Genomic DNA, 24,438 nt, shown 5'->3' on the forward strand with positions numbered 1-24,438 from the left:
CCACACCACTATACCCACCAGGGCCACACCACTACACCCACCAGGGCCACACCACTACACCCACCAGGGCCACACCACTACACCCACCAGGGCCACACCACTACACCCACCAGGGCCACACCACTCTACCCACCAGGGCCACACCACTCTACCCACCAGGGCCACACCACTACACCCACCAGGGCCACACCACTACACCCACCAGGGCCACACCACTACACCCACCAGGGCCACACCACTATATACCCACCAGGGCCACACCACTATATACCCACCAGGGCCACACCACTATATACCCACCAGGGCCACACCACTATATACCCACCAGGGCCACACCACTATATACCCACCAGGGCCACACCACTACACCCACCAGGGCCACACCACTACACCCACCAGGGCCACACCACTATACCCACCAGGGCCACACCACTACACCCACCAGGGCCACACCACTACACCCACCAGGGCCACACCACTACACCCACCAGGGCCACACCACTACACCCACCAGGGCCACACCACTATACCCACCAGGGCCACACCACTATACCCACCAGGGCCACACCACTACACCCACCAGGGCCACACCACTACACCCACCAGGGCCACACCACTACACCCACCAGCTGACTGCCATGTGTGTCTCTCCTGTTGTCCTGCAGTAAAATGATCAACCTGTCAGTCCCAGACACCATTGATGAGAGAACCATCAACAAGAAGAAGCTCACTCCCTTCACCATACAGGTGGGTCCTTTCTCTCTCTCTCTCTCTCTCTCTCTCTCTCTCTCTCTCTCTCTCTCTCTCTCTCTCTCTCTCTCTCTCTCTCTCTGTATCTCTCTCTCTCTCTCTCTCTCTCCTCTCTCTCTCTCTCTCTCTCTCTCTCTCTCTCTGTATCTCTCTCTCTCTCTCTCTCTCTCCTCTCTCTCTCTCTCTCTCTCTCTCTCTCTCTCTCTCTCTCTCTCTCTCTCTCTCTCTCTCTCTGTATCTCTCTCTCTCTCTCTCCTCTCTCTCTCTCTCTCTCTCTCTCTCTCTCTCTCTCTGTATCTCTCTCTCTCTCTGTCTCTCTCTGTCTCTCTCTGTCTCTCTCTGTCTCTCTCTCTCTCTGTCTCTGTCTCTCTCTCTCTCTGTATCTCTCTCTCTCTCTCTCAATCTCTCTCGCTCTCTCTCTCTCTCTCTCTCTTTCTCTCTTTCTCTTTCTTTCTCTCTCTCTCTCTCTCTCTCTCTCTCTCTCTCTCTCTCTCTCTCTCTCTCTCTCTCTCTCTCTCTCTCTCTCTCTCTCTCTCTCTCTCTCTCTCTCTCTCTGTATATCTCTCTCTGTCTCTCTCTCTCTCTCTCTCTCTCTCTCTCTGTATCTCTCTCTGTCTCTGTCTCTCTCTCTCTCTGTATCTCTCTCTCTCTTTGTTTGCATGGGAAACGTATGTTAACATTGGCAAAGCAAGTGAAATAGATAATAAACTAAAGTGAAATAAGCAATAAATATTAACAGTAAACATTACACTCAGAAGTTCCAAAAGAATAAAGACATTTCAAATGTCATATTATGTCTATATACAGTGTTGTAACAATGTGCAAATAGTTAAAGTACAAATGGGAAAATAAATAAACATAAATATGGGTTGTATTTACAATGGTGTTTGTTCTTCACTGGTTGCCCTTTTCTTGTGGCAACAGGTCACAAATCTTGCAGCTGTGATGGCATACTGTGGTTTTTCACCCAGTAGATAAGGGAGTTTATCAAAATTGGGTTTGTTTTCGAATTCTTTGTGGATCGCTGTAATCTGAGGGAAATATGTGTCTCTAATATGGTCATACATTTGGCAGGAGGTTAGGAAGTGCAGCTCAGTTTCCACCTCATTTTGTGGGCAGTGTGCACATAGCCTGTCTTCTCTTGAGAGCCAGGTCTGCCTACGGCGGCCTTTCTCAATAGCAAGGCTATACTCACTGAGTCTGTACATAGTCAAAGCTTTCCTTAATTTTGGGTCAGTCACAGTGGTCAGGTATTCTGCCACACGGCAGTCTCTGGTTAGGGCCAAATAGCATTCTAGTTTGCGCTGTTTTTTGGTTAATTCTTTCCAATGTGTCAAGTAATTCTCTTTTTGTTTTCTCATGATTTGGTTGGGTCTAATTGTGTTGTTGTTGTTTTTCTGGGGCTCTGTGGGGTCTGTTTGTATTTGTGAACAGAGCCCCAGGACCAGCTTGCTTAGGGGACTCTTCTCCAGGTTCATCTCTCTGTATGTGATGGCTTTGTTATGGAAGGTTTAGGAATCGCTTCCTTTTAAGTGGTTATAGAATTTAACGGCTCTTTTCTGGATTTTGATAATTAGCTGGTATCAGCCTAATTCTGCTCTGCATGCATTATTTGGTGTTTTACGTTGTACACAGAGGGTATTGTTGCAGAATTCTAAATGCAGAGTCTGAATTTGGTGTTCGTCCCATTTTGTGAATTCTTGGTTGGTGAGCGGACCCCAGACCTCACAACCATAAAGGGCAATGGGTTCTATAACTGATTCAAGTATTTTTAGCCAGATCCTAATTGGTATGTCGCATTTTATGTTCCTTTTGATGGCATAGAAGGCCCTTCTTGCCTTGTCTCTCAGATCGTTCACAGCTTTGTGGAAGTTACCTGTGGCGCTGATGTTCTAGGGCAACGATGTCTAGATGGAATTTTTGTATTTGTGGTCCTGGCAACTGGACCTTTTTTGGAACACCATTATTTTAGATCATCAGCAAACAGTAGACATTTGACTTCAGTAGACATTTGACTAGTAGTGTGAGGCCGGGTGCTGCAGACTGTTCTAGTGCGCTCGCCAATTCACTGATATACAGTGGGGAGAACAAGTATTTGATACACTGCCGATTTTGCAGGTTTTCCTACTTACAAAGCATGTAGAGGTCTGTAATTTTTTATCATAGGTACACTTCAACTGTGAGAGACGGAATCTAAAACAAAAATCCAGAAAATCACATTGTATGATTTTTAAGTAATTCATTTGCATTTTATTGCATGACATACAGTGAGGGTAGAAAGTATTTGATCCCCTGCTGATTTTGTACGTTTGCCCACTGACAAAGAAATGATCAGTCTATAATTTTAATGGTAGGCTTATTTGAACAGTGAGAGACAGAATAACAACAAAAAAATCCAGAAAAACGCATGTCAAAAATGTTATAAATTGATTTGCATTTTAATGAGGGAAATAAGTATTTGACCCCTCTGCAAAACATGACTTAGTACTTGGTGGCAAAACCCTTGTTGGCAATCACAGAGGTCAGACATTTCTTGTAGTTGGCCACCAGGTTTGCACACATCTCAGGAGGGATTTTGTCCCACTCCTCTTTGCAGATCTTCTCCAAGTCATTAAGGTTTCGAGGCTGACGTTTGGCAATGTCACGATCGTCGGTAAGAGAGGAGGACCAAGGCGCAGCGTTGAATGCGAACATATTTATTATAGGTGATACATGATCAAAACGATAACGTGACAGTCAACGGTCTAACACAAACCAACTAGAACAAGATCCCACAACTATTGTGGGAAAACAGCCTGTTTAAATGTGGTTCCCAATCAGAGACAACCAGCCACAGCTGACACTCGTTGCCTCTGATTGAGAACCACACTGGCAACATAGAAAAGAAACAACTAGACCTACAACACAGAAATCTACACACCCTGGCTCAACATAACAGTGTCCCCAGAGCCAGGGCGTGACAGGCAACTCGAACCATCAGCTCCCTCCACAGATTCTCTATGGGATTAAGGTCTGACCCTCACGCCAAATTGAGTCAAAAGCCTTTTTGAAATCAACAAAGTATGAGAAGACTTTGCCTTTGTTTTGGTTTGTTTGTTTGTCAATTAGGGTGAGTAGGGTGAATACGTGGTCTGTCGTACGGTAATTTGGTAAAAAGCCAATTTGACATTTGCTCAGTACATTGTTTTCACTGAGGAAATGAACTAGTCTGCTGTAAATGATAATGCAGAGGATTTTCCCAAGGTTGCTGTTGACGCATATCCCACGGTAGTTATTGGGGTCAAATTTGTCTCCACTTTTGTGGATTGGGGTGATCAGTCCTTGGTTCCAAATATTGGGGAAGATGCCAGAGCTAAGGATGATGTTAAAGAGTTTAAGTATAGCTATTTGAAATTTGTGGTCTGTATATTTTATCATTTCATTGAGGATACCATCAACACCACAGGCCTTTTTGGGTTGGAGGGTTTGTATTTTGACCTGTAGTTCATTCAATGTAATTGGTGAATCCAGTGGGTTCTGGTAGTCTTTAATAGTTGATTCTAAGATTTTTATTTGATCATGTATATGTTTTTGCTGTTTGTTCTTTGTTATAGGGCCAAAAAGATTGGAGAAGTGGTTTACCCATACATCTCCGTTTTGGATAGATAGCTCTTCGTGTTGTTGTTTGTTTAGTGTTTTCCAATTTTCCCAGAAGTGGTTAGAGTCTATGGATTCTTCAATTACATTGAGCTGATTTCTGACATGCTGTTCCTTCTTTTTCCGTAGTGTATTTCTGTATTGTTTTAGTGATTCACCATAGTGAAGGCGTAGACTCAGGTTTTCTGGGTCTCTATGTTTTTGGTTGGATAGGTTTCTCAATTTCTTTCTTAGGTTTTTGCATTCTTCATCAAACCATTTATCACTGTTACTTTTCTTCGGTTTTCTGTTAGAGATTTTTAGATTTGATAGGGAAGCTGAGAGGTCAAATATACTGTTTAGGTTTTCTACTGCCAAGTTTACACCTTCACTATTACAGTGGAACGTTTTGTCCAGGAAGTTGTCTAAAAGGGATTGAATTTGTTGTTGCCTAATTGTTTTTTTGGTAGGTTTCTACACTACTTTCCTTCCATCTATAACATTTCTTAATATTATTCAGTTCCTTTGGTTTTGATGCCTCATGATTGAGTATTGCTCTGTTCAAGTAGACTGTGATTTTGATGTGGTCTGATAGGGGTGTCAGTGGGCTGACTGTGAACGCTCTGAGAGACTCTGGGTTGAGGTCAGTGATAAAGTAGTCTACAGTACTACTGCCAAGAGATGAGCTATAGGTGTACCTACCATAGGAGTCCCCTCGAAGCCTACCATTGACTATGTACATACCCAGCGTGTGACAGAGCTGCAGGAGTTGCGACCCGTTTTTGTTGGTTATGTTGTCATAGTTGTGTGTAGGAGGAGCAAATGCTGTCACCACCAGGTAGGTGTGCTGAGGGTGTCAGATTCTTGTCTAGTTCTGGCATTTAGGTCGCCACAGACTAGTACATGTCCCTGGGTCTGGAAATGATTGATTTCCCCCTCCAGGATGGAGAAGCTGTCTTCATTAAAGTATTAGGATTCTAGTGGGGGGATATAGGTAGCACACAGGAGGACATTTTTCTCTGGTGAGATAATTTCCTTTTGAATTCTAACCAATTGTAAAATCTTCCTGTTTTGATTAATTGAATAGAGTGAGTTAGGTCTGCTCTATACCAAATTAGCATACCCCCTGAGTCCCTTCCCTGTTTCACACCTGGTAGTTTGGTGGATGGGACTACCAGCTCTCTGTAACCTAGAGGGCAACCAGTGGGTCCGTCTCCTCTATACCATGTTTCTTGTAGGATGACAATGTCTGTATTTCCGATTTCTTTGGTGAAGTCCAGATTCCTGCTCTTTAGGCCAAAGGCAGATGACCTCAGGCCTTGGATATTCCAGGATGAAATAGTGAAGGCTTTGTGTTCCATAAAGTGTCTAATGTTGTTGGTTGTGTGGTTTGGCCTCAGGCCAGTAATTGTGAGCAGAGCCTGCTGAGCATCTGGTACATGCCATTGGCTTGGGAAAGTGTAAGAGTGGGGGTTGGGCCTGTTTGCCTGCTCACGGCCTGGGCGTGTGTGTGACTTTCATGTTGAGGCCCTCTTTGTGGGAGTGGGGGGCATGGGGTGGGTAGGAGGGTCATAGGTCTTATCTGAGGGGGCCTAAACGGGGTGTGGGCATGGTTGACTTGGGGGGGAATTCATTGGTGGGGTTGGGGGTGTAGATGTCTGTCTCTCTCTCTCTCTCTCTCTCTCTCTCTCTCTCTCTCTCTCTCTCTCTCTCTCTCTCTCTCTCTCTCTCTCTCTCTCTCTCTCTCTCTCTCTCTCTCTCTCTCTCTCTCTCTCTCTCTCTCTCTCTCTCTCTCTCTCTCTCTCTCTCTCTCTCTCTCTCTCTCACACTCTGTTTCTCTCTCTCTCTGTCTCTGTCTCTGTCTCTCTCTCTCTCTCTCTCTCTCTCTCTCTCTCCCTGTGTCTCTCTCTCTCTCTTTCTCTCTGTTTCACTCTCTGTCTCTCTCTGTCTCTCTCTCTCTCGGTCTCTCTCTCTCGCTCTCTCTCTCTCTCTCTCTCTCTTTCTCTCAATTCAATTCAATTCATTTCAATTTAAGGGCTTTATTGGCATGTGAAACATATGTTAACATTGCCAAAGCAAGTGAAGTAGATAGTAAACAAAAGTGAAATAAACAATAAATATTAACAGTAAACATTACACTCAGAAGTTTCAAAAGAATAAAGACATTTCAAATGTCATATTATGTCTATATACAGTGTTGTAACAATGTGCAAATAGTTAAAGTACAAATGGGAAAATAAATAAACATAAATATGGGTTGTATTTACAATGGTGTTTGTTTGTTCTTCACTGGTTGCCCTTTTCTTGTGGCAACAGGTCACAAATCTTGCAGCTGTGATGGCACACTGTGGTATTTCACCCAGTAGATAAGGGTGTTTATCAAAATTGGATTTGTTTTAGAATTATTTGTGGGTCTGTGTAATCTGAGGGAAATATGTGTCTCTAATATGGTCATACTCTCTCTCTCTCTCTCTCTCTCTCTCTCTCTCTCTCTCTCTCTCTCTCTCTCTCTCTCTCTCTCTCCTCCCCCTACAGGAGAATCTCAACCTGGCTCTGAACTCTGCCTCTGCTATTGGTTGTCATGTAGTGAACATCGGCGCTCTGGACCTGAGAGAGGGGAAACCCCACCTGGTGCTGGGCCTGCTGTGGCAGATCATTAAGATAGGGCTGTTTGCTGATATAGAACTCAGCAGGAACGAAGGTACACATATACACACACACACACACAAACATACACACGCAGGTAGGGTAGTGTTAACATGTGTGTGTGCGTAGCCCTGGCTGCGTTGCTGCGTGAGGGAGAGAGTCTGGAGGAGTTGATGAAGCTGTCTCCCGAAGAGCTGTTGCTCCGCTGGGCTAACTTTCACCTAGAGAATGCTGGCTTTAGCAAGATCAACAACCTCTCCTCCGACATCAAGGTAACCGCTGACCTTTAACCCTGACATCCAACCCCCGATCCTAACCTCTTTTCCTAAACATAATCCTAACCCAAGTTCAACATCTTTAAATGATCTGAGTCACCAACCTACTGCTTTATGCTACAGCCTCTATTTACAGTATATTACAGTATATTTATTACCGAGCCAGAGTACTTTACAGAGTACCTTACTGCCTGCCCTGCCCAGTCAGTCCCCCCTCTCTCTCTATATAGATATATACACACACATATATATACACATATACACTACCAGTCAAAAGTTTGGACACATCTACTCATTCAAGGGTTTTTCTTTATTTTTACTATTTTCTACATTGTAGAGTAACAGTGAAGACATCAACACTATGAAATAACACATATGGAATCATGTAGTAACCAAAAAAGTGTTAAACAAATCAAAATATATTTTATATTTGAGATTATTCAAATAGCCACCCTTTGCCTTGATGACAGCTTTGCACACTCTTGGCATTCTCTGAACCAGCTTCATGAGGTAGTCACCTGGAATGCATTTCAATTAACAGGTGTGCCTTCTTAAAAGTTAATTTGTGTAATTTCTTTCCTTCTTAATGCGTTTGAGCCAATCAGTTGTGTTGTGACAAGGTAGGGGGGGTATACAGAAGATAGCCCTATTTGGTAAAAGACCAAGTCCATATTATGGCAAGAACAGCTCAAATAAACAAAGAGAAACGACAGTCCATCATTACTTTAAGACATGAAGGTCAGTCAATACGGAAAATGTCAAGAACTTTGAATGTTTCTTCAAGTGCAGTTGCAAAAACCATCAAGCGCTATGATGAAACTGGCTCTCATGAGTACCGCCACAGGAAAGGAAGACCCAGAGTTACCTCTGCTGCAGAGGATAAGTTCATTAGAGTTACCAGCCTCCACAATCACCCGACCTCAACCCAATTGAGATGGTTTGGGATGAGTCGGATGGCAGAGTGAAGGAAAAGCAGCCAACAAGTGCTCAGCATATGTGGGAACTCCTTCAAGACTGTTGGAAAAGCATTCCAGGTGAAGCTGGTTGAGAGAATGCCAAGAGTGTGCAAAGCTGTCATCAAGGCAAAGGGTGGCTATTTGAAGAATCTCAAATATAAAATATATTTTGATTTGCTTAACACTTTTTTGGTTACTACATGATTCCATATGGGTTATTTAATAGTTTTGATATCTTCACTATTATTCTACAATGTAAAAATTTAAAAAAATAAAGAAAGGCCCTGATGTGTCCAAACTTTTTAATGGTACTGTATATATATATATATATATATATATATATATATATATATATATACAGTGTCTTCGGAAAGTATTCAGACCCCTTGACTTTTTCCACATTTTGTTACGTTACGGCCTTATTCTAAAATTGATTAAAAAGTTTTTTTCCCTCATCAATCTACACACAATACCCCGTAATGACAAAGCAAAAACAGGTTTTTAGACATTTTTGCTAATATATAAAAACTGAAATATCACATTTACATAAGTATTCAGACCCTTTACTCAGTACTTTGTTGAAGCACCTTTGGCAGCGATTACAGCCTCAAGTCTTCTTGGGTATGACGCTACAAGCTTGGCACACCTGTATTTGGGGAGTTTCTCCCATTCTTTTCTGCAGATCCTCTTAAGCTCTGTCAGGTTGGATGGGGAGCGTCGCTGCACAGCTATTTTCAGGTCTCTCCAAAGATGTTCGATCAGGTTCAAGTCCGGGCTCTAGTTGGGCCACTCAAGGACATTCAGAGACTTGTCCCGAAGCCACTCCTGCGTTGTCTTGGCTGTGTGCTTAGGGTTATTGTCCTGTTGGAAGGTGAACCTTCGCCCCAGTCTGAGGTCATGAGCGCTCTGGAGCAGGTTTTCATCAAGGATCTCTCTGTACTTTGCGCCGTTCATCTTTCCCTCGATCCTGACTAGTCACCCAGTCCCTGCCGCTGAAAAACATGCCCACAGCATGATTCTGCCACCACCATGCTTCACCGTAGGGATGGTGCCAGGTTTCCTCGAGACGTGACGCTTGGCATTCAGGCCAAAGAGTTCAATCTTGGTTTCATTAGACCAGAGAATCTTGTTTCTCATGGTCTTTAGGTGCCTTTTGGCAAACTCCAAGCGGGCTGTCATGTGCCTTTTACTGAGGAGTGGCTTCCGTCTGGCCACTCTACCATAAAGGCTTAATTGGTGGAGTGCTGCAGAGATGGTTGTCCTTCTGGAAGGTTCTCCCATCTCCACAGAGGAACTCTAGAGCTCTGTCAGAGTGACCATCGGGTTCTTGGTCACCTCCCTGACCAAGACCCTTCTGCCCCGATTGCTCAGTTTGGCCAGGCGGCCAGCTCTAGGAAGAGTCTTGGTGGTTCCAAACTTCTTCCATTTAAGTATGATGGAGGCCAATGTGTTCTTAGGGACCTTCAATGCTACACAAATGTTTTGGTACCCTTCCCCAGATCTGTGCCTCGACACAATCCCGTCTCGGAGTTCAACAGACAATTCCTTCGACCTCATGGCTTGGTTTTTGCTCTGGCATGTCAACTGTGGGACCTTTTATAGACAGGTGTGTGCCTTTCCAAATCATGTCCAATCAATTGAAATTACCACAAGTGGACTCCAATCAAGTTGTAGAAGCATCTCAAGGATGATCAATGGAAACAAGATGCACCTGAGCTCAATTTCGAGTCTCATAGCAAAGGGTCTGAATACTTATGTAAATATAAAAAACTGTTTTCTCTTTGTCATTATGGGGTATTGTGTGTAGATTGCGAAGGAATTTGTTTTATTTAATTCATTTTAGAATAAGGCTGTAACATAACAAAATGTGGAAAAGGCCAAGGGGTCTGAAAACTGAATACTTTCCGAAGGCACTGTGTATATATATCTCTCATCTCTTCCTCTTTCCTTCACCTCTCCTTCAACTGCCTGTATGTAAAGGTCAACTGCCTCAGTCTGTCTGATGAATCACCTAGTTCTCTCTTTCTCTCTGTCTCTTATTCTCTCTGTCTCATGTCTCTGTCTCTCTCCCTGTCTGTCTCATTTCTCTGTCTCCCTGTCTGTCTCCTTCTCCCTGTCTGTCTCTGTCTTCCTGTCTGTCTCCTTCTCACTGTCTGTCTCTGTCTCCCTGTCTGTCTCTGTCTCATTTCTCTGTCTCCCTGTCTGTCTCTGTCTCCCTGTCTGTCTCTGTCTCCCTGTCTGTCTCTGTCTCATTTCTCTGTCTCCCTGTCTGTCTTTGTCTCCCTGTCTGTCTCTGTCTCCCTGTCTGTCTCTGTCTCCCTGTCTGTCTTTGTCTCCCTGTCTGTCTCTGTCTCCCTGTCTGTCTCCCTGTCTGTCTCTGTCTCCCTGTCTGGCTCTGTCTCCCTGTCTGTCTCAATCTCCCTGTCTGTCTCCCTGTCTGTCTCTGTCTCCCTGTCTGTCTCCCTGTCTGTCTCTGTCTCCCTGTCTGTCTCCCTGTCTGTCTCTGTCTCCCTGTCTGTCTCTGTGTCTGTCTCCTCCCATGCTTCAGACAGTATCAGACTTCTCTAACTCAGTGAAGGTACCTTAATAAATGTACATTATTTACACTCTCTTTGACATGAATGTCCGTCCTTATGATTTCATGTATTTCTCTGACTTGAATTCTGGCATGTTTGTATGTTCTGTGTTGTCCTGAGTAGTATAACTCTGCTAGCGGGAGAGTAACTCTCTGTCTGTCTCCTGCAGGACTCTAGGGCCTACTATCACCTGCTGAACATGATCGCTCCTGACGGCAGCAAAGAGGACAAGCAGCGCATCGAGATCAACATGTCTGGATACAACGTGAGTCCCTCTTTAAATCAACATTCTTCAACCAGCCCTTTAAATCAACCTGCTTCAACCTGCCCTTTAAATCAACATTATTCAACCTGCCCTTTAAATCAACATTCTTCAACCGGCCCTTTAAATCAACATGCTTCAACCGGCCCTTTAAATCAACATCCTTCAACATGCCCTTTAAATCAACATCCTTCAACCATCCCTTTAAATCAACATTCTTCAACCAGCCCTTTAAATCAACATGTTTCAACCTGCCCTTTAAATCAACATGCTTCAACCGGCCCTTTAAATCAACATTCTTCAACCTGCCCTTTAAATCAACATGCTTCAACCGGCCCTTTAAATCAACATTCTTCAACCTGCCCTTTAAATCAACATGCTTCAACCGGCCTTTTAAATCAACATTCTTCAACCTGCCCTTTAAATCAACATTCTTCAACCGGCCCTTTGCATCAACATGCTTCAACCGGCCCTTTAAATCAACCTGCTTCAATCTGCCCTTTAAATCAACATGCTTCACCAGCCCTTTAAATCAACATCCTTCAACCGGCCCTTTGCATTAACATGCTTCAACCTGCCCTTTAAATCAACCTGCTTCAATCTGCCCTTTAAATCAACATGCTTCAACCGGCCTTTTAAATCAACATGTTTCAACCGGCCCTTTAAATCAACATAATTCAACCGGCCCTTTAAATCAACTTGCTTCAACCTGCCCTATAAATCAACAATTCTTCAACCTGCCCTTTAAATCAACATTCTTCAACCCGCCCTTTAAGTCAACATTCTTCAACCTGCCCTTTAAATCAACATTCTTCAACCTGCCCTTTAAATCAACATTCTTCAACCTGCCCTTTAAATCAACATGTTTCAACCGGCCCTTTAAATCATCATGTTTCAACCGGCCCTTAAATCAACATGCTTCAACCGGCCCTTTAAATCAACATGCTTCAACCGGCCCTTTAAATCAACATGCTTCAACCGGCCCTTTAAATCAACCTGCTTCAACCGGCCCTTTAAATCAACATGCTTGACCAGCCCTTTAAATCAACATCCTTCAACCGGCCCTTTGCATTAACATGCTTCAACCTGCCCTTTAAATCAACCTGCTTCAATCTGCCCTTTAAATCAACATGCTTCAACCGGCCTTTTAAATCAATATGTTTCAACCGGCCCTTTAAATCAACATAATTCAACCGGCCCTTTAAATCAACTTGCTTCAACCTGCCCTATAAATCAACATTCTTCAACCTGCCCTTTAAATCAACATTCTTCAACCGGCCCTTTAAATCAACATTCTTCTACCTGCCCTTTAAATCAACATGTTTCAACCGGCCCTTTAAATCATCATGCTTCAACCGGCCCTTAAATCAACATGCTTCAACCGGCCCTTTAAATCAACATGCTTCAACCGGCCCTTTAAATCAACATGCTTCAACCGGCCCTTTAAATCAACCTGCTTCAACCGGCCCTTTAAATCAACATGCCTCAACCGGCCCTTTAAATCAACATGCCTCAACCAGCCCTTTAAATCAACATCCTTCAACCGGCCCTTTAAATCAACATGCCTCAACCGGCCCTTTAAATCAACCTCCTTCAACCGGCCCTTTAAATCAACATGCTTCAACCGGCCCTTTAAATCAACATGCCTCAACCGGCCCTTTAAATCAACCTGCTTCAACCGGCCCTTTAAATCAACATTCTTCAACCGGCCCTTTAAATCAACATGCTTCAACCGGCCCTTTAAATCAACCTGCTTCAACCGGCCCTTTAAATCAACCTGCTTCAATCTGCCCTTTAAATCAATATGCTTCAACCGGCCTTTTAAATCAATATGTTTCAACCGGCCCTTTAAATCAACATAATTCAACCGGCCCTTTAAATCAACTTGCTTCAACCTGCCCTATAAATCAACATTCTTCAACCCGCCCTTTAAGTCAACATACTTCAACCTGCCCTTTAAATCAACATTCTTCAACCGGCCCTTTAAATCAACATTCTTCTACCTGCCCTTTAAATCAACATGTTTCAACTGGCCCTTTAAATCATCATGCTTCAACCGGCCCTTAAATCAATATGCTTCAACCGGCCCTTTAAATCAACATGCTTCAACCGGCCCTTTAAATCAACATGCTTCAACCGGCCCTTTAAATCAACCTGCTTCAACCGGCCCTTTAAATCAACATGCCTCAACCGGCCCTTTAAATCAACATGCCTCAACCAGCCCTTTAAATCAACATCCTTCAACCGGCCCTTTAAATCAACATGCCTCAACCGGCCCTTTAAATCAACATGCCTCAACCGGCCCTTTAAATCAACCTCCTTCAACCGGCCCTTTAAATCAACATGCTTCAACCGGCCCTTTAAATCAACATGCCTCAACCGGCCCTTTAAATCAACATCCTTCAACCTGCCCTTTAAATCAACCTGCTTCAACCGGCCCTTTAAATCAACATTCTTCAACCGGCCCTTTAAATCAACATCCTTCAACCGGCCCTTTAAATCAACCTGCTTCAACCGGCCCTTTAAATCAACATGCCTCAACCGGCCCTTTAAATCAACCTGCTTCAACCGGCCCTTTAAATCAACATGCTTCAACCGGCCCTTTAAATCAACATGCTTCAACCGGCCCTTTAAATCAACATGCTTCAACCGGCCCTTTAAATCAACATGCTTCAACCGGCCCTTTAAATCAACATTCTTCAACCGGCCCTTTAAATCAACCTGCTTCAACCGGCCCTTTAAATCAACATGCTTCAACCGGCCCTTTAAATCAACATGCTTCAACCGGCCCTTTAAATCAACATGCTTCAACCGGCCCTTTAAATCAACATTCTTCAACCGGCCCTTTAAATCAACCTGCTTCAACCGGCCCTTTAAATCAACATTCTTCAACCGGCCCTTTAAATCAACCTGCTTCAACCGGCCCTTTAAATCAACATTCTTCAACCGGCCCTTGTACTGTGGAAGTTACAATTGTATTTTGTCTCATGCTTCGTAAACAACAGGTGTGAAGTAACAGTGAAATGCTTCCTGAAGGACCCTTCCCAACAACGCAGAGAGAGAGAAAGTATAGAAATAGAAAAGTAAAACACTAATAATAAAATCCACAATGAGTAACGATAACCTGGCTATATACACGGGGCACCAGTACCGAGTCCATGATAACCTGGCTATATACACAGGGACCAGTATCGAGTCCATGATAACCTGGCTATATACACAGGGACCAGTACCGAGTCCATGATAACTTGGCTATATACACAGGGACCAGTACCGAGTCCATGATAACCTGGCTATATACACAGGGACCAGTACCGAGTCCATGATAACCTGGCTATATACACAGGGACCAGTACAGAGTCCATGATAACCTGGCTATATACACAGGGACCAGTACCAAGTTTTAATGTCACATGCACAAGTACATTGACCCCAACAATGCAGTAATCAATATCAATAGTACTAAAAAATAACAAGCTAGAACAAAAACACAGGTGAAATTAAAATAAGAAAAAAAAGAACAGTATAAAATAAGAATATATATAATGTATAGGGTCAGTTACAGGGTCAGTTCCAGTACCATATTAACAATGTGCAGGGATACTGGAGTGATAGAGGTAGATATGTATAGGGGTAAGGTGACTATATACAGGGTCAGTTCAATACCATATTAACAATGTGCAGGGATACTGGAGTGATGTAGGTAGATATGTATAGGGGTAAGGTGACTATATACAGGGTCAGTTCAATACCATATTAACAATGTGCAGGGATACTGGAGTGATGGAGGTAGATATGTATAGGGGTCAGGTGACTATATACAGGGTCAGTTCCAGTACCATATTAACAATGTTCAGGGATACTGGAGTGATGGAGGTAGATATGTATAGGGGTAAGGTGACTATATACAGGGTCAGTTCAATACCATATTAACAATGTGCAGGGATACTGGAGTGATGGAGGTAGATATGTATAGGGGTAAGGGGACTAGGCAACAGGATATATGATAAACAGAGTAGCAGCAGTGTATATGATGATTGTATGTGTGTGTGTGTGTTGGAGTGTCAGTGCAGTAGTGTGTAGGACCCTGTTAGTGTGCATAGAGTCAGTGCAGTAGTGTGTAGGGCCCTGTTAGTGTGCATAGAGTCAGTGCAGTAGTGTGTAGGGCCCTGTTAGTGTGCATAGAGTCAGTGCAGTAGTGTGTAGGGCCCTGTTAGTGTGCATAGAGTCAGTGCAGTAGTGTGTAGGGCCCTGTTAGTGTGCATAGAGTCAGTGCAGTAGTGTGTAGGGCCCTGTTAGTGTGCATAGAGTCAGTGCAGTAGTGTGTAGGGCCCTGTTAGTGTGCATAGAGTCAGTGCAGTAGTGTGTAGGGCCCTGTTAGTGTGCATAGAGTCAGTGCAGTAGTGTGTAGGGCCCTGTTAGTGTGCATAGAGTCAGTGCAGCAGTGTGTAAGACAAAGGAGATGATTGTGGACTACAGGAAAAAGAGGACTGAGCACGCCCCCATTCTCATCGACGGGGCTGTAGTGGAACAGGTTGAGAGCTTCAGGTTCCTTGGTGTCCACATCACCAACGAACTATCATGGTCCAAACACACCAAGACAGTCGTGAAGAGGGCACGACAAAGCCTATTCCCCCTCAGGAGACTGAAAAGATTTGGCATGGGTCTTCAGATCCTCAAAAAGTTATACAGCTGCACCATCGAGAGCATCCTGACTGGTTGCATCACCGCCTGGTATGGCAACTGCTCGGCCTCCGACCGCAAGGCACTACAGAGGGTAGTGCGTACGGCCCAGTACATCACTGGGGCCAAGCTTCCTGCCGTCCAGGACCTCTATACCAGGCGGAGTCAGAGGAAGGCCCTAAACATTTTCAAAGACTTCAGCCACCCTAGTGATAGACTGTTCTCTCTGCTACCGCACGGCAAGCGGTACCGGAGCACCAAGTCTAGGTCCAAAAGGCTCCTTAAAATGTGATTTGATTCTGTCTGGCCAAAACATTGTATGAGCTACATACGACGATGGCAGTATTATCAGCAGCACCTGTCTTTTTGCTAAAGAAATGTGTTAATTTAGGCTTAGACTATAATTAGTTAATTTAGCTTTACACTGTAATGTGTTCATTTCGTCTTAGAGTGTAATGTGTTCATTTCGTCTTAGAGTGTAATGTGTTCATTTCGTCTTAGCTTTAGGCTTAATCTGTAATGCGCTAATTTAGGTTTACACTGTAATGCGATAAATAGAGATACCTACCAGTTGGACTGAAACGGCTTATATCTCCATTATAGTGATACTCATCAGTGGGACTGAAACGGCTTATATCTCCATTATAGTGATACTCATCAGTGGGACTGAAACGGCTTATATCTCCATTATAGTGATACTCATCAGTTGGACTGAAACGGCTTATATCTCCATTATAGTGATACTCCTCAGTTGGACTGAAACGGCTTATATCTCCATTATAGTGATACTCATCAGTGGGACTGATACGTCCTAAACCTCCATTATAGTGATACTCATCAGTGGGACTGATACGTCCTAAACCTCCACTATAGTGATACTCATCAGTGGGACTGATACGTCCTAAACCTCCACTATAGTGATACTCATCAGTGGGACTGATACGTCCCTAAACCTCACTATAGTGATACTCATCAGTGGGACTGATACGTCCTAAACCTCCATTATAGTGATACTCATCAGTGGGACTGATACGTCCTAAACCTCCATTATAGTGATACTCATCAGTGGGACTGATACGTCCTAAACCTCCATTATAGTGATACTCATCAGTGGGACTGATACGTCCTAAACCTCCACTATAGTGATACTCATCAGTGGGATGATACGTCCTAAACCTCCATTATAGTGATACTCATCAGTGGGACTGATACGTCCTAAACCTCCACTATAGTGATACTCCTCAGTGGGACTGATACGTCCTAAACCTCCACTATAGTGATACTCATCAGTGGGATGATACGTCCTAAACCTCCACTATAGTGATACTCATCAGTGGGACTGATACGTCCTAAACCTCCACTATAGTGATACTCATCAGTGGGACTGATACGTCCTAAACCTCCACTATAGTGATACTCATCAGTGGGATGATACGTCCTAAACCTCCACTATAGTGATACTCATCAGTGGGACTGATACGTCCTAAACCTCCACTATAGTGATACTCATCAGTGGGACTGATACGTCCTAAACCTCCATTATAGTGATACTCCTCAGTGGGACTGATACGTCCTAAACCTCCATTATAGTGATACTCATCAGTGGGATGATACGTCCTAAACCTCCACTATGGCCTATATACTTTACGAAAGTATTCAGACCCCTTGACTTTTTCCACATGTTATGTTACAGCCTTATTCTAAAATTGATTTTAATTTTTTTTATGTTCTCACAAATCTACACACAATACCCCATAATGACAAAGCAAAAACAGGTTTTAAATTTTTTGGACACATTTATTACAAATAAAAAACAGAAATATTACATTTACATACGTTTTTCAGACCCTTTACTCAGTACTTTGTTGAAGCACCTTTGTCAGCAATTACAGCCTTGGGTCTTCTTGGGTATGATGATACTAGCTTGGCACACCTGTATTTGGGGAGTTTCTCCCATTATTCTCTGCAGATCCTCTCAAGCTCTGTCAGGTTGGATGGGGAGCGTCGCTGCACAGCTATTGTCAGGTTTCTCCAGAGATGTTAGATCGGGTTCAAGTCCGGGCTCTGGCTGGGCCACTCAAGGACGTTCAGTGACTTGTCCCGAAGCCACTGCGTTGTCTTGGCTGTATGCTTGTAGTCGTTGTCCTGTTGGTTTCATCAAGAATCTCTCTGTACTTTGCTCCGTTCATCTTTCCCTCGATCCTGACTAGTCTCCCAGTCCCTGCCACTGTAAAACATCCCCACAGCATGATGCTGCCACCACCATGCTTCACTGTAGGATGGTGCCAGGTTTCCTCGAGACGTGACGCTTGGCATTCAGGAGTTCTTGGTTTCATCAGACCAGAGAATCTTGTTTCTCATGGTCTGAGAGTCTTTAGGTGCCTTTTGGCAAACTCCAAGCGGGCTGTCATGTGCCTTTTACTGAGGAGTGGCTTCCGTCTGGCCACTCTACCATAAAGGCCTGATTGGTTGAGTGCTGCAGAGATGGTTGTCCTTCTGGAAGGTTCTCCCATCTCCACAGAGGAACTCTGGAGCTCTGTCAGAGCGACCATCAGGTTCTTGGTCACCTCCCTGACCAAGGCCCTTCTCCTCCGATTGATCAGTTTGGCCGGGCGGCCAGCTCTAGGAAGAGTCTTGGTGGTTCCAAACTTCTTCCATTTAAGAATGATGGAGGCCACTGTGTTCTTGAGGACCTTCAATGCTGCAGAAATGTTTTGGTACCCTTCCCCAGATCTGTGCCTCGACACAATCCTGTCTCGGAGCTCTACGGACAATTTATTTAACCTCATTGCTTGGTTTTTGCTCTGACATGCACTGTCAACTGTGGGACCTTATATAGACAGGTGTGTGCCTTTCCACATCATCTCCAATCAATTAAACTTACCACAGGTGGACTCCAATCAAGTTGTAGAAACATCTCAAGGATGATCAATGGAAACAGGATGCACCTGAGCTCAATTTCGAGTCTCATAGCAAAGGGTCTGTATACTTACGTAAATACGTTTTTAATTTTAGATTTTTTATACATTTACAAACATTTCTAAAAACCTGTTTTCGCTTTGTCATTATGGGGTATTGTGTGTAGATTGATGAGGAAAAAAACGTATTTCATCCATTTTAGCATAAGGCTGTAACGTAACAAAATGTGTAAAAAGTAAAGGGGTCTGAATACTTTCCGAAGGCTCTGTATGTATGTATGGGTAGTATGGGTAGAGTCCAGTGTGTGTGCATAGAGTCAGGGTGAATGCAGGTAGTCTGGGTAGCCATCTGATTGGCTATTTAGCCGACTTGTTTAGACGTCTTATGGCTTGGGGGTAGAGGCTGTTCAGGGTCCTGTTGGTTCCAGACTTGGTGTATCGGTAACCGCTTGCCGTGTGGTAGCAAAGAGAACAGTCTATGACTTGGGTGGCTGGAGTGTTTGACAATTTTTTGGGCCTTCCTCTGACACCGCCTGGTAAAGAGGTTGTGAATGACAGGGAGCTCGGTGATGGCCGTACGCTCTACCCTCTGTAGCGTGATATACAGCAGTTGCCATACCAGGCGGTGATGGCCGTACGCTCTACCCTCTGTAGCGTGATATACAGCAGTTGCCGTACCAGGCGGTGATGGCCGTACGCTCTACCCTCTGTAGCGTGATATACAGCAGTTGCCGTACCAGGCGGTGATGGCCGTACGCTCTACCCTCTGTAGCGTGATATACAGCAGTTGCCGTACCAGGCGGTGATGGCCGTACGCTCTACCCTCTGTAGCGTGATATACAGCAGTTGCCATACCAAGCGGTGATGGCAGTACGCTCTACCCTCTGTAGCGTGATATACAGCAGTTGCCATACCAAGCGGTGATGGCCGTATGCTCTACCCTCTGTAGCATGATATACAGCAGTTGCCATACCAGGCGGTGATGGCCGTACGCTCTACCCTCTGTAGCGTGATATACAGTAGTTGCCATACCAGGCGGTGATGGCCGTACGCTCTACCCTCTGTAGCGTGATATACAGCAGTTGCCATACCAGGCGGTGATGTACTGGGCTCTACCCTCTGTAGCGTGATATACAGCAGTTGCCGTACCAGGCGGTGATGGCCGTACGCTCTACCCTCTGTAGCGTGATATACAGCAGTTGCCATACCAGGCAGTGATGTACTGGGCTCTACCCTCTGTAGCGTGATATACAGCAGTTGCCGTACCAGGCGGTGATGGCCGTACGCTCTACCCTCTGTAGCGTGATATACAGCAGTTGCCATACCAGGCGGTGATGTAATGGGCTCTACCCTCTGTAGCGTGATATACAGCAGTTGCCATACCAGGCGGTGATGGCCGTACGCTCTACCCTCTGTAGCGTGATATACAGCAGTTGCCATACCAAGCGGTGATGGCCGTACGCTCTACCCTCTGTAGCGTGATATACAGCAGTTGCCATACCAGGCGGTGATGGCCGTACGCTCTACCCTCTGTAGCGTGATATACAGTGGTTGCCATACCAGGCGGTGATGGCCGTACGCTCTACCCTCTGTAGCGTGATATACAGCAGTTGCCATACCAGGCGGTGATGTACTGGGCTCTACCCTCTGTAGCGTGATATACAGCAGTTGCCGTACCAGGCGGTGATGGCCGTACGCTCTACCCTCTGTAGCGTGATATACAGTAGTTGCCATACCAGGCGGTGATGGCCGTACGCTCTACCCTCTGTAGTGTGATATACAGCAGTTGCCATACCAGGCGGTGATGTACTGGGCTCTACCCTCTGTAGCGTGATATACAGCAGTTGCCATACCAAGCGGTGATGGCCGTACGCTCTACCCTCTGTAGCGTGATATACAGCAGTTGCCATACCAAGCGGTGATGGCCGTACGCTCTACCCTCTGTAGCGTGATATACAGCAGTTGCCATACCAGGCGGTGATGTACTGGGCTCTACCCTCTGTAGCGTGATATACAGCAGTTGCCATACCAGGCGGTGATGGCTGTACGCTCTACCCTCTGTAGCGTGATATACAGCAGTTGCCATACCAGGCGGTGATGTACTGGGCTCTACCCTCTGTAGTGTGATATACAGCAGTTGCCATACCAGGCGGTGATGGCCGTACGCTCTACCCTCTGTAGCGTGATATACAGCAGTTGCCATACCAGGCAGTGATGGCCGTACGCTCTACCCTCTGTAGCGTGATATACAGCAGTTGCCATACCAGGCGGTGATGTACTGGGCTCTACCCTCTGTAGCGTGATATACAGCAGTTGCCATACCAGGCGGTGATGGCTGTACGCTCTACCCTCTGTAGCGTGATATACAGCAGTTGCCATACCAGGCGGTGATGTACTGGGCTCTACCCTCTGTAGCGTGATATACAGCAGTTGCCATACCAGGCGGTGATGGCCGTACGCTCTACCCTCTGTAGCGTGATATACAGCAGTTGCCATACCAAGCGGTGATGGCCGTACGCTCTACCCTCTGTAGCGTGATATACAGTAGTTGCCATACCAGGCGGTGATGGCCGTACGCTCTACCCTCTGTAGTGTGATATACAGCAGTTGCCATACCAGGCGGTGATGTACTGGGCTCTACCCTCTGTAGCGTGATATACAGCAGTTGCCATACCAGGCGGTGATGTACTGGGCTCTACCCTCTGTAGCGTGATATACAGCAGTTGCCATACCAGGCGGTGATGGCTGTACGCTCTACCCTCTGTAGCGTGATATACAGCAGTTGCCATACCAGGCGGTGATGTACTGGGCTCTACCCTCTGTAGCGTGATATACAGCAGTTGCCATACCAGGCGGTGATGGCCGTACGCTCTACCCTCTGTAGCGTGATATACAGCAGTTGCCATACCAGGCGGTGATGACGTACGCTCTACCCTCTGTAGCGTGATATACAGCAGTTGCCATACCAGGCGGTGATGTACTGGGCTCTACCCTCTGTAGCGTGATATACAGCAGTTGCCATACCAGGCGGTGATGGCTGTACGCTCTACCCTCTGTAGCGTGATATACAGCAGTTGCCATACCAGGCGGTGATGTACTGGGCTCTACCCTCTGTAGCGTGATATACAGCAGTTGCCATACCAGGCGGTGATGGCCGTACGCTCTACCCTCTGTAGCGTGATATACAGTAGTTGCCATACCAGGCGGTGATGGCCGTACGCTCTACCCTCTGTAGCGTGATATACAGCAGTTGCCATACCAGGCGGTGATGGCCGTACGCTCTACCCTCTGTAGCGTGATATACAGCAGTTGCCATACCAGGCGGTGATGTACTGGGCTCTACCCTCTGTAGCGTGATATACAGCAGTTGCCATACCAGGCAGTGATGGCCGTACGCTCTACCCTCTGTAGCGTGATATACAGCAGTTGCCATACCAGGCGGTGATGTACTGGGCTCTACCCTCTGTAGCGTGATATACAGCACTTGCCATACCAAGCGGTGATGGCCGTACGATCTACCCTCTGTAGCGTGATATACAGTAGTTGCCATACCAGGCGGTGATGGCCGTACGCTCTACCCTCTGTAGCGTGATATACACCAGTTGCCATACCAGGCGGTGATGGCCGTACGCTCTACCCTCTGTAGCGTGATATACAGCAGTTGCCATACCAAGCGGTGATGGCCGTACGCTCTACCCTCTGTAGCGTGATATACAGTAGTTGCCATACCAGGCGGTGATGGCCGTACGCTCTACCCTCTGTAGCGTGATATACACCAGTTGCCATACCAGGCGGTGATGGCCGTACGCTCTACCCTCTGTAGCGTGATATACACCAGTTGCCATACCAGGCGGTGATGCAGCCAGTCAAGATGCTCTCAATGGTACAGCTGTAGAACTTTTTGAGGATCTGAGGGACTTTTCTGCCTCCTGACGGGGAAGAGGCGCTGTCGTGCCCTCTTCACAACTGTGTTGATGTGTGTGGACCATGATAATTCCTTAGTGACGTAGACAGCTCTCGACCCGCTCCACAACAGCCCCGTCCATGTGGATGGGGCGTGCTCTGCATGTTGACATAATTATCACACTGTGGCCTCGCTTCCCACTGACGCCATATAAGCAGGTTGTTGGTTAGTGTTCATTCAACCCCAGATGAACTCCTACTGGGAGCTGGTTTTAGATGGATTCAATCATTCATACCCAGGCTGGCAGACTGCTGTGGCTCAGGTTTCTCACCATAGTGTATACACAATGGAATAAACTATGGTATGGCACTCAAAATAGATGTGGATTATAATACACTGAGTGGACAAAACATTAAGAACTCTTTCCATGACAGACTGACCAGGTGAATCCAGGTGAAAGATATGATCCCTTATTGATTTCACCTGTTAAATCCACTTCAATCAGTGTAGATGAAGGGGAGGAGACAGGTTAAGGAAGGATTTTTAAGTCTTAAAACAATTGAGACATGGATTGTGTATGTGGGCAATTCAGAGGGTGAATGAGCAAAACAAAATATTTAAGTGCCTTTGAACAGGGTATGGTAGTAGGTGCCAGGCACACCGGTTTGAGTGTGTCAAGAACTGCAACGCTGCTGGGTTTTTCATGTTCAACAGTTTCCTGTGTGTATCAAGAATGGTCCACCACCCAAAGGACATCCAGCCAACTTGACACAACTGTGGAAGCATTAAAGTCAACATGGGCCAGCATCCCTGTGGAACGCTTTCGACACCTTGTAGAGTCCATGTCCCGACGAATTGAGGCTGTTCTGAGGGCAAAGGGGGTGCAACTCAATGTTAGGAAGGTGTTCCTAATGTTTTGTACACTCAGTGTATCTATAGTTCTCACCAGGTGTGTGAATGTGTGCTGTTAACTAACTAACAAAGTCCTGTTGGAATGTTGGAGGGTCTATTTCCGTGGTGACAGTCTGATAACCTCTGACCCCTGGTCTCTTATCAGAGCCATCTGATTGGACAATCCCAGGTCAAATTCACAATGCTATCAGCTCTGTTCACACCATTGTGATCTTGTTTGTTCAGTTTGTGTTGAGCTGAATGAAACCCTGACTGGACCAGGTCACACGGCAGAGAGGTGCAACATTCAGATCTAGAAGTAGAACAAATATTATAAACAGAGCTGTTATGATTCCATGTTCTACTTGACATGCTGTCATTTCCGTACCAAACAATCTATGGCCGCGTCCCAAAATGGTGCCCTACTTTTGACTGGAGCCCTATGGTCTCTGGTCTAAAGTAGTGCCCTATATAGAACCCTATGGTCTCTGGTCAATAGTAGTGCCCTATATAGAGCCCTATGGTCTCTGGTCAATAGTAGTGCCCTATATAGAGCCCTATGGTCTCTGGTCAATAGTAGTGCCCTATATAGAACCCTATGGTCTCTGGTCAATAGTAGTGCCCTATATAGAACCCTATGGTCTCTGGTCAATAGTAGTGCCCTATATAGAGCCCTATGGTCTCTGGTCAATAGTAGTGCCCTATATAGAACCCTATGGTCTCTGGTCTATAGTAGTGCCCTATATAGAGCCCTATGGTCTCTGGTCAATAGTAGTGCCCTATATAGAACCCTATGGTCTCTGGTCTATAGTAGTGCCCTATATAGAGCCCTATGGTCTCTGGTCTAAAGTAGTGCACTATATAGAACCCTATGGTCTCTGGTCTAAAGTAGTGCACTATATAGAACCCTATGGTCTCTGGTCTAAAGTAGTGCACTATATAGAACCCTATGGTCTCTGGTC

At 45.4% G+C, this 24,438-nt stretch overlaps 1 protein-coding gene across 2 annotated transcripts in view; it reads left to right on the plus strand.

The window, feature by feature from the left end:
• Nucleotides 1–24,438, plus strand: part of LOC121559242 (plastin-3) — a 51,454-nt gene that overhangs the window by 16,068 nt on the left and 10,948 nt on the right. Inside the window, exons 6-10 of one of the 2 annotated variants that reach the window (XM_041872529.2) lie at nt 666–747; nt 6,901–7,066; nt 7,141–7,283; nt 10,791–10,820; nt 10,988–11,083. In XM_041872529.2, the coding sequence (XP_041728463.2) occupies nt 666–747; nt 6,901–7,066; nt 7,141–7,283; nt 10,791–10,820; nt 10,988–11,083 (517 nt within the window). The remainder of the gene's footprint in view (nt 1–665; nt 748–6,900; nt 7,067–7,140; nt 7,284–10,790; nt 10,821–10,987; nt 11,084–24,438) is intronic. The other variant, XM_041872531.2, reaches the window with a different exon arrangement.

The sequence above is a fragment of the Coregonus clupeaformis genome, unplaced genomic scaffold (assembly GCF_020615455.1).
Source record: "Coregonus clupeaformis isolate EN_2021a unplaced genomic scaffold, ASM2061545v1 scaf0259, whole genome shotgun sequence".
NCBI lineage: Eukaryota > Metazoa > Chordata > Actinopteri > Salmoniformes > Salmonidae > Coregonus > Coregonus clupeaformis.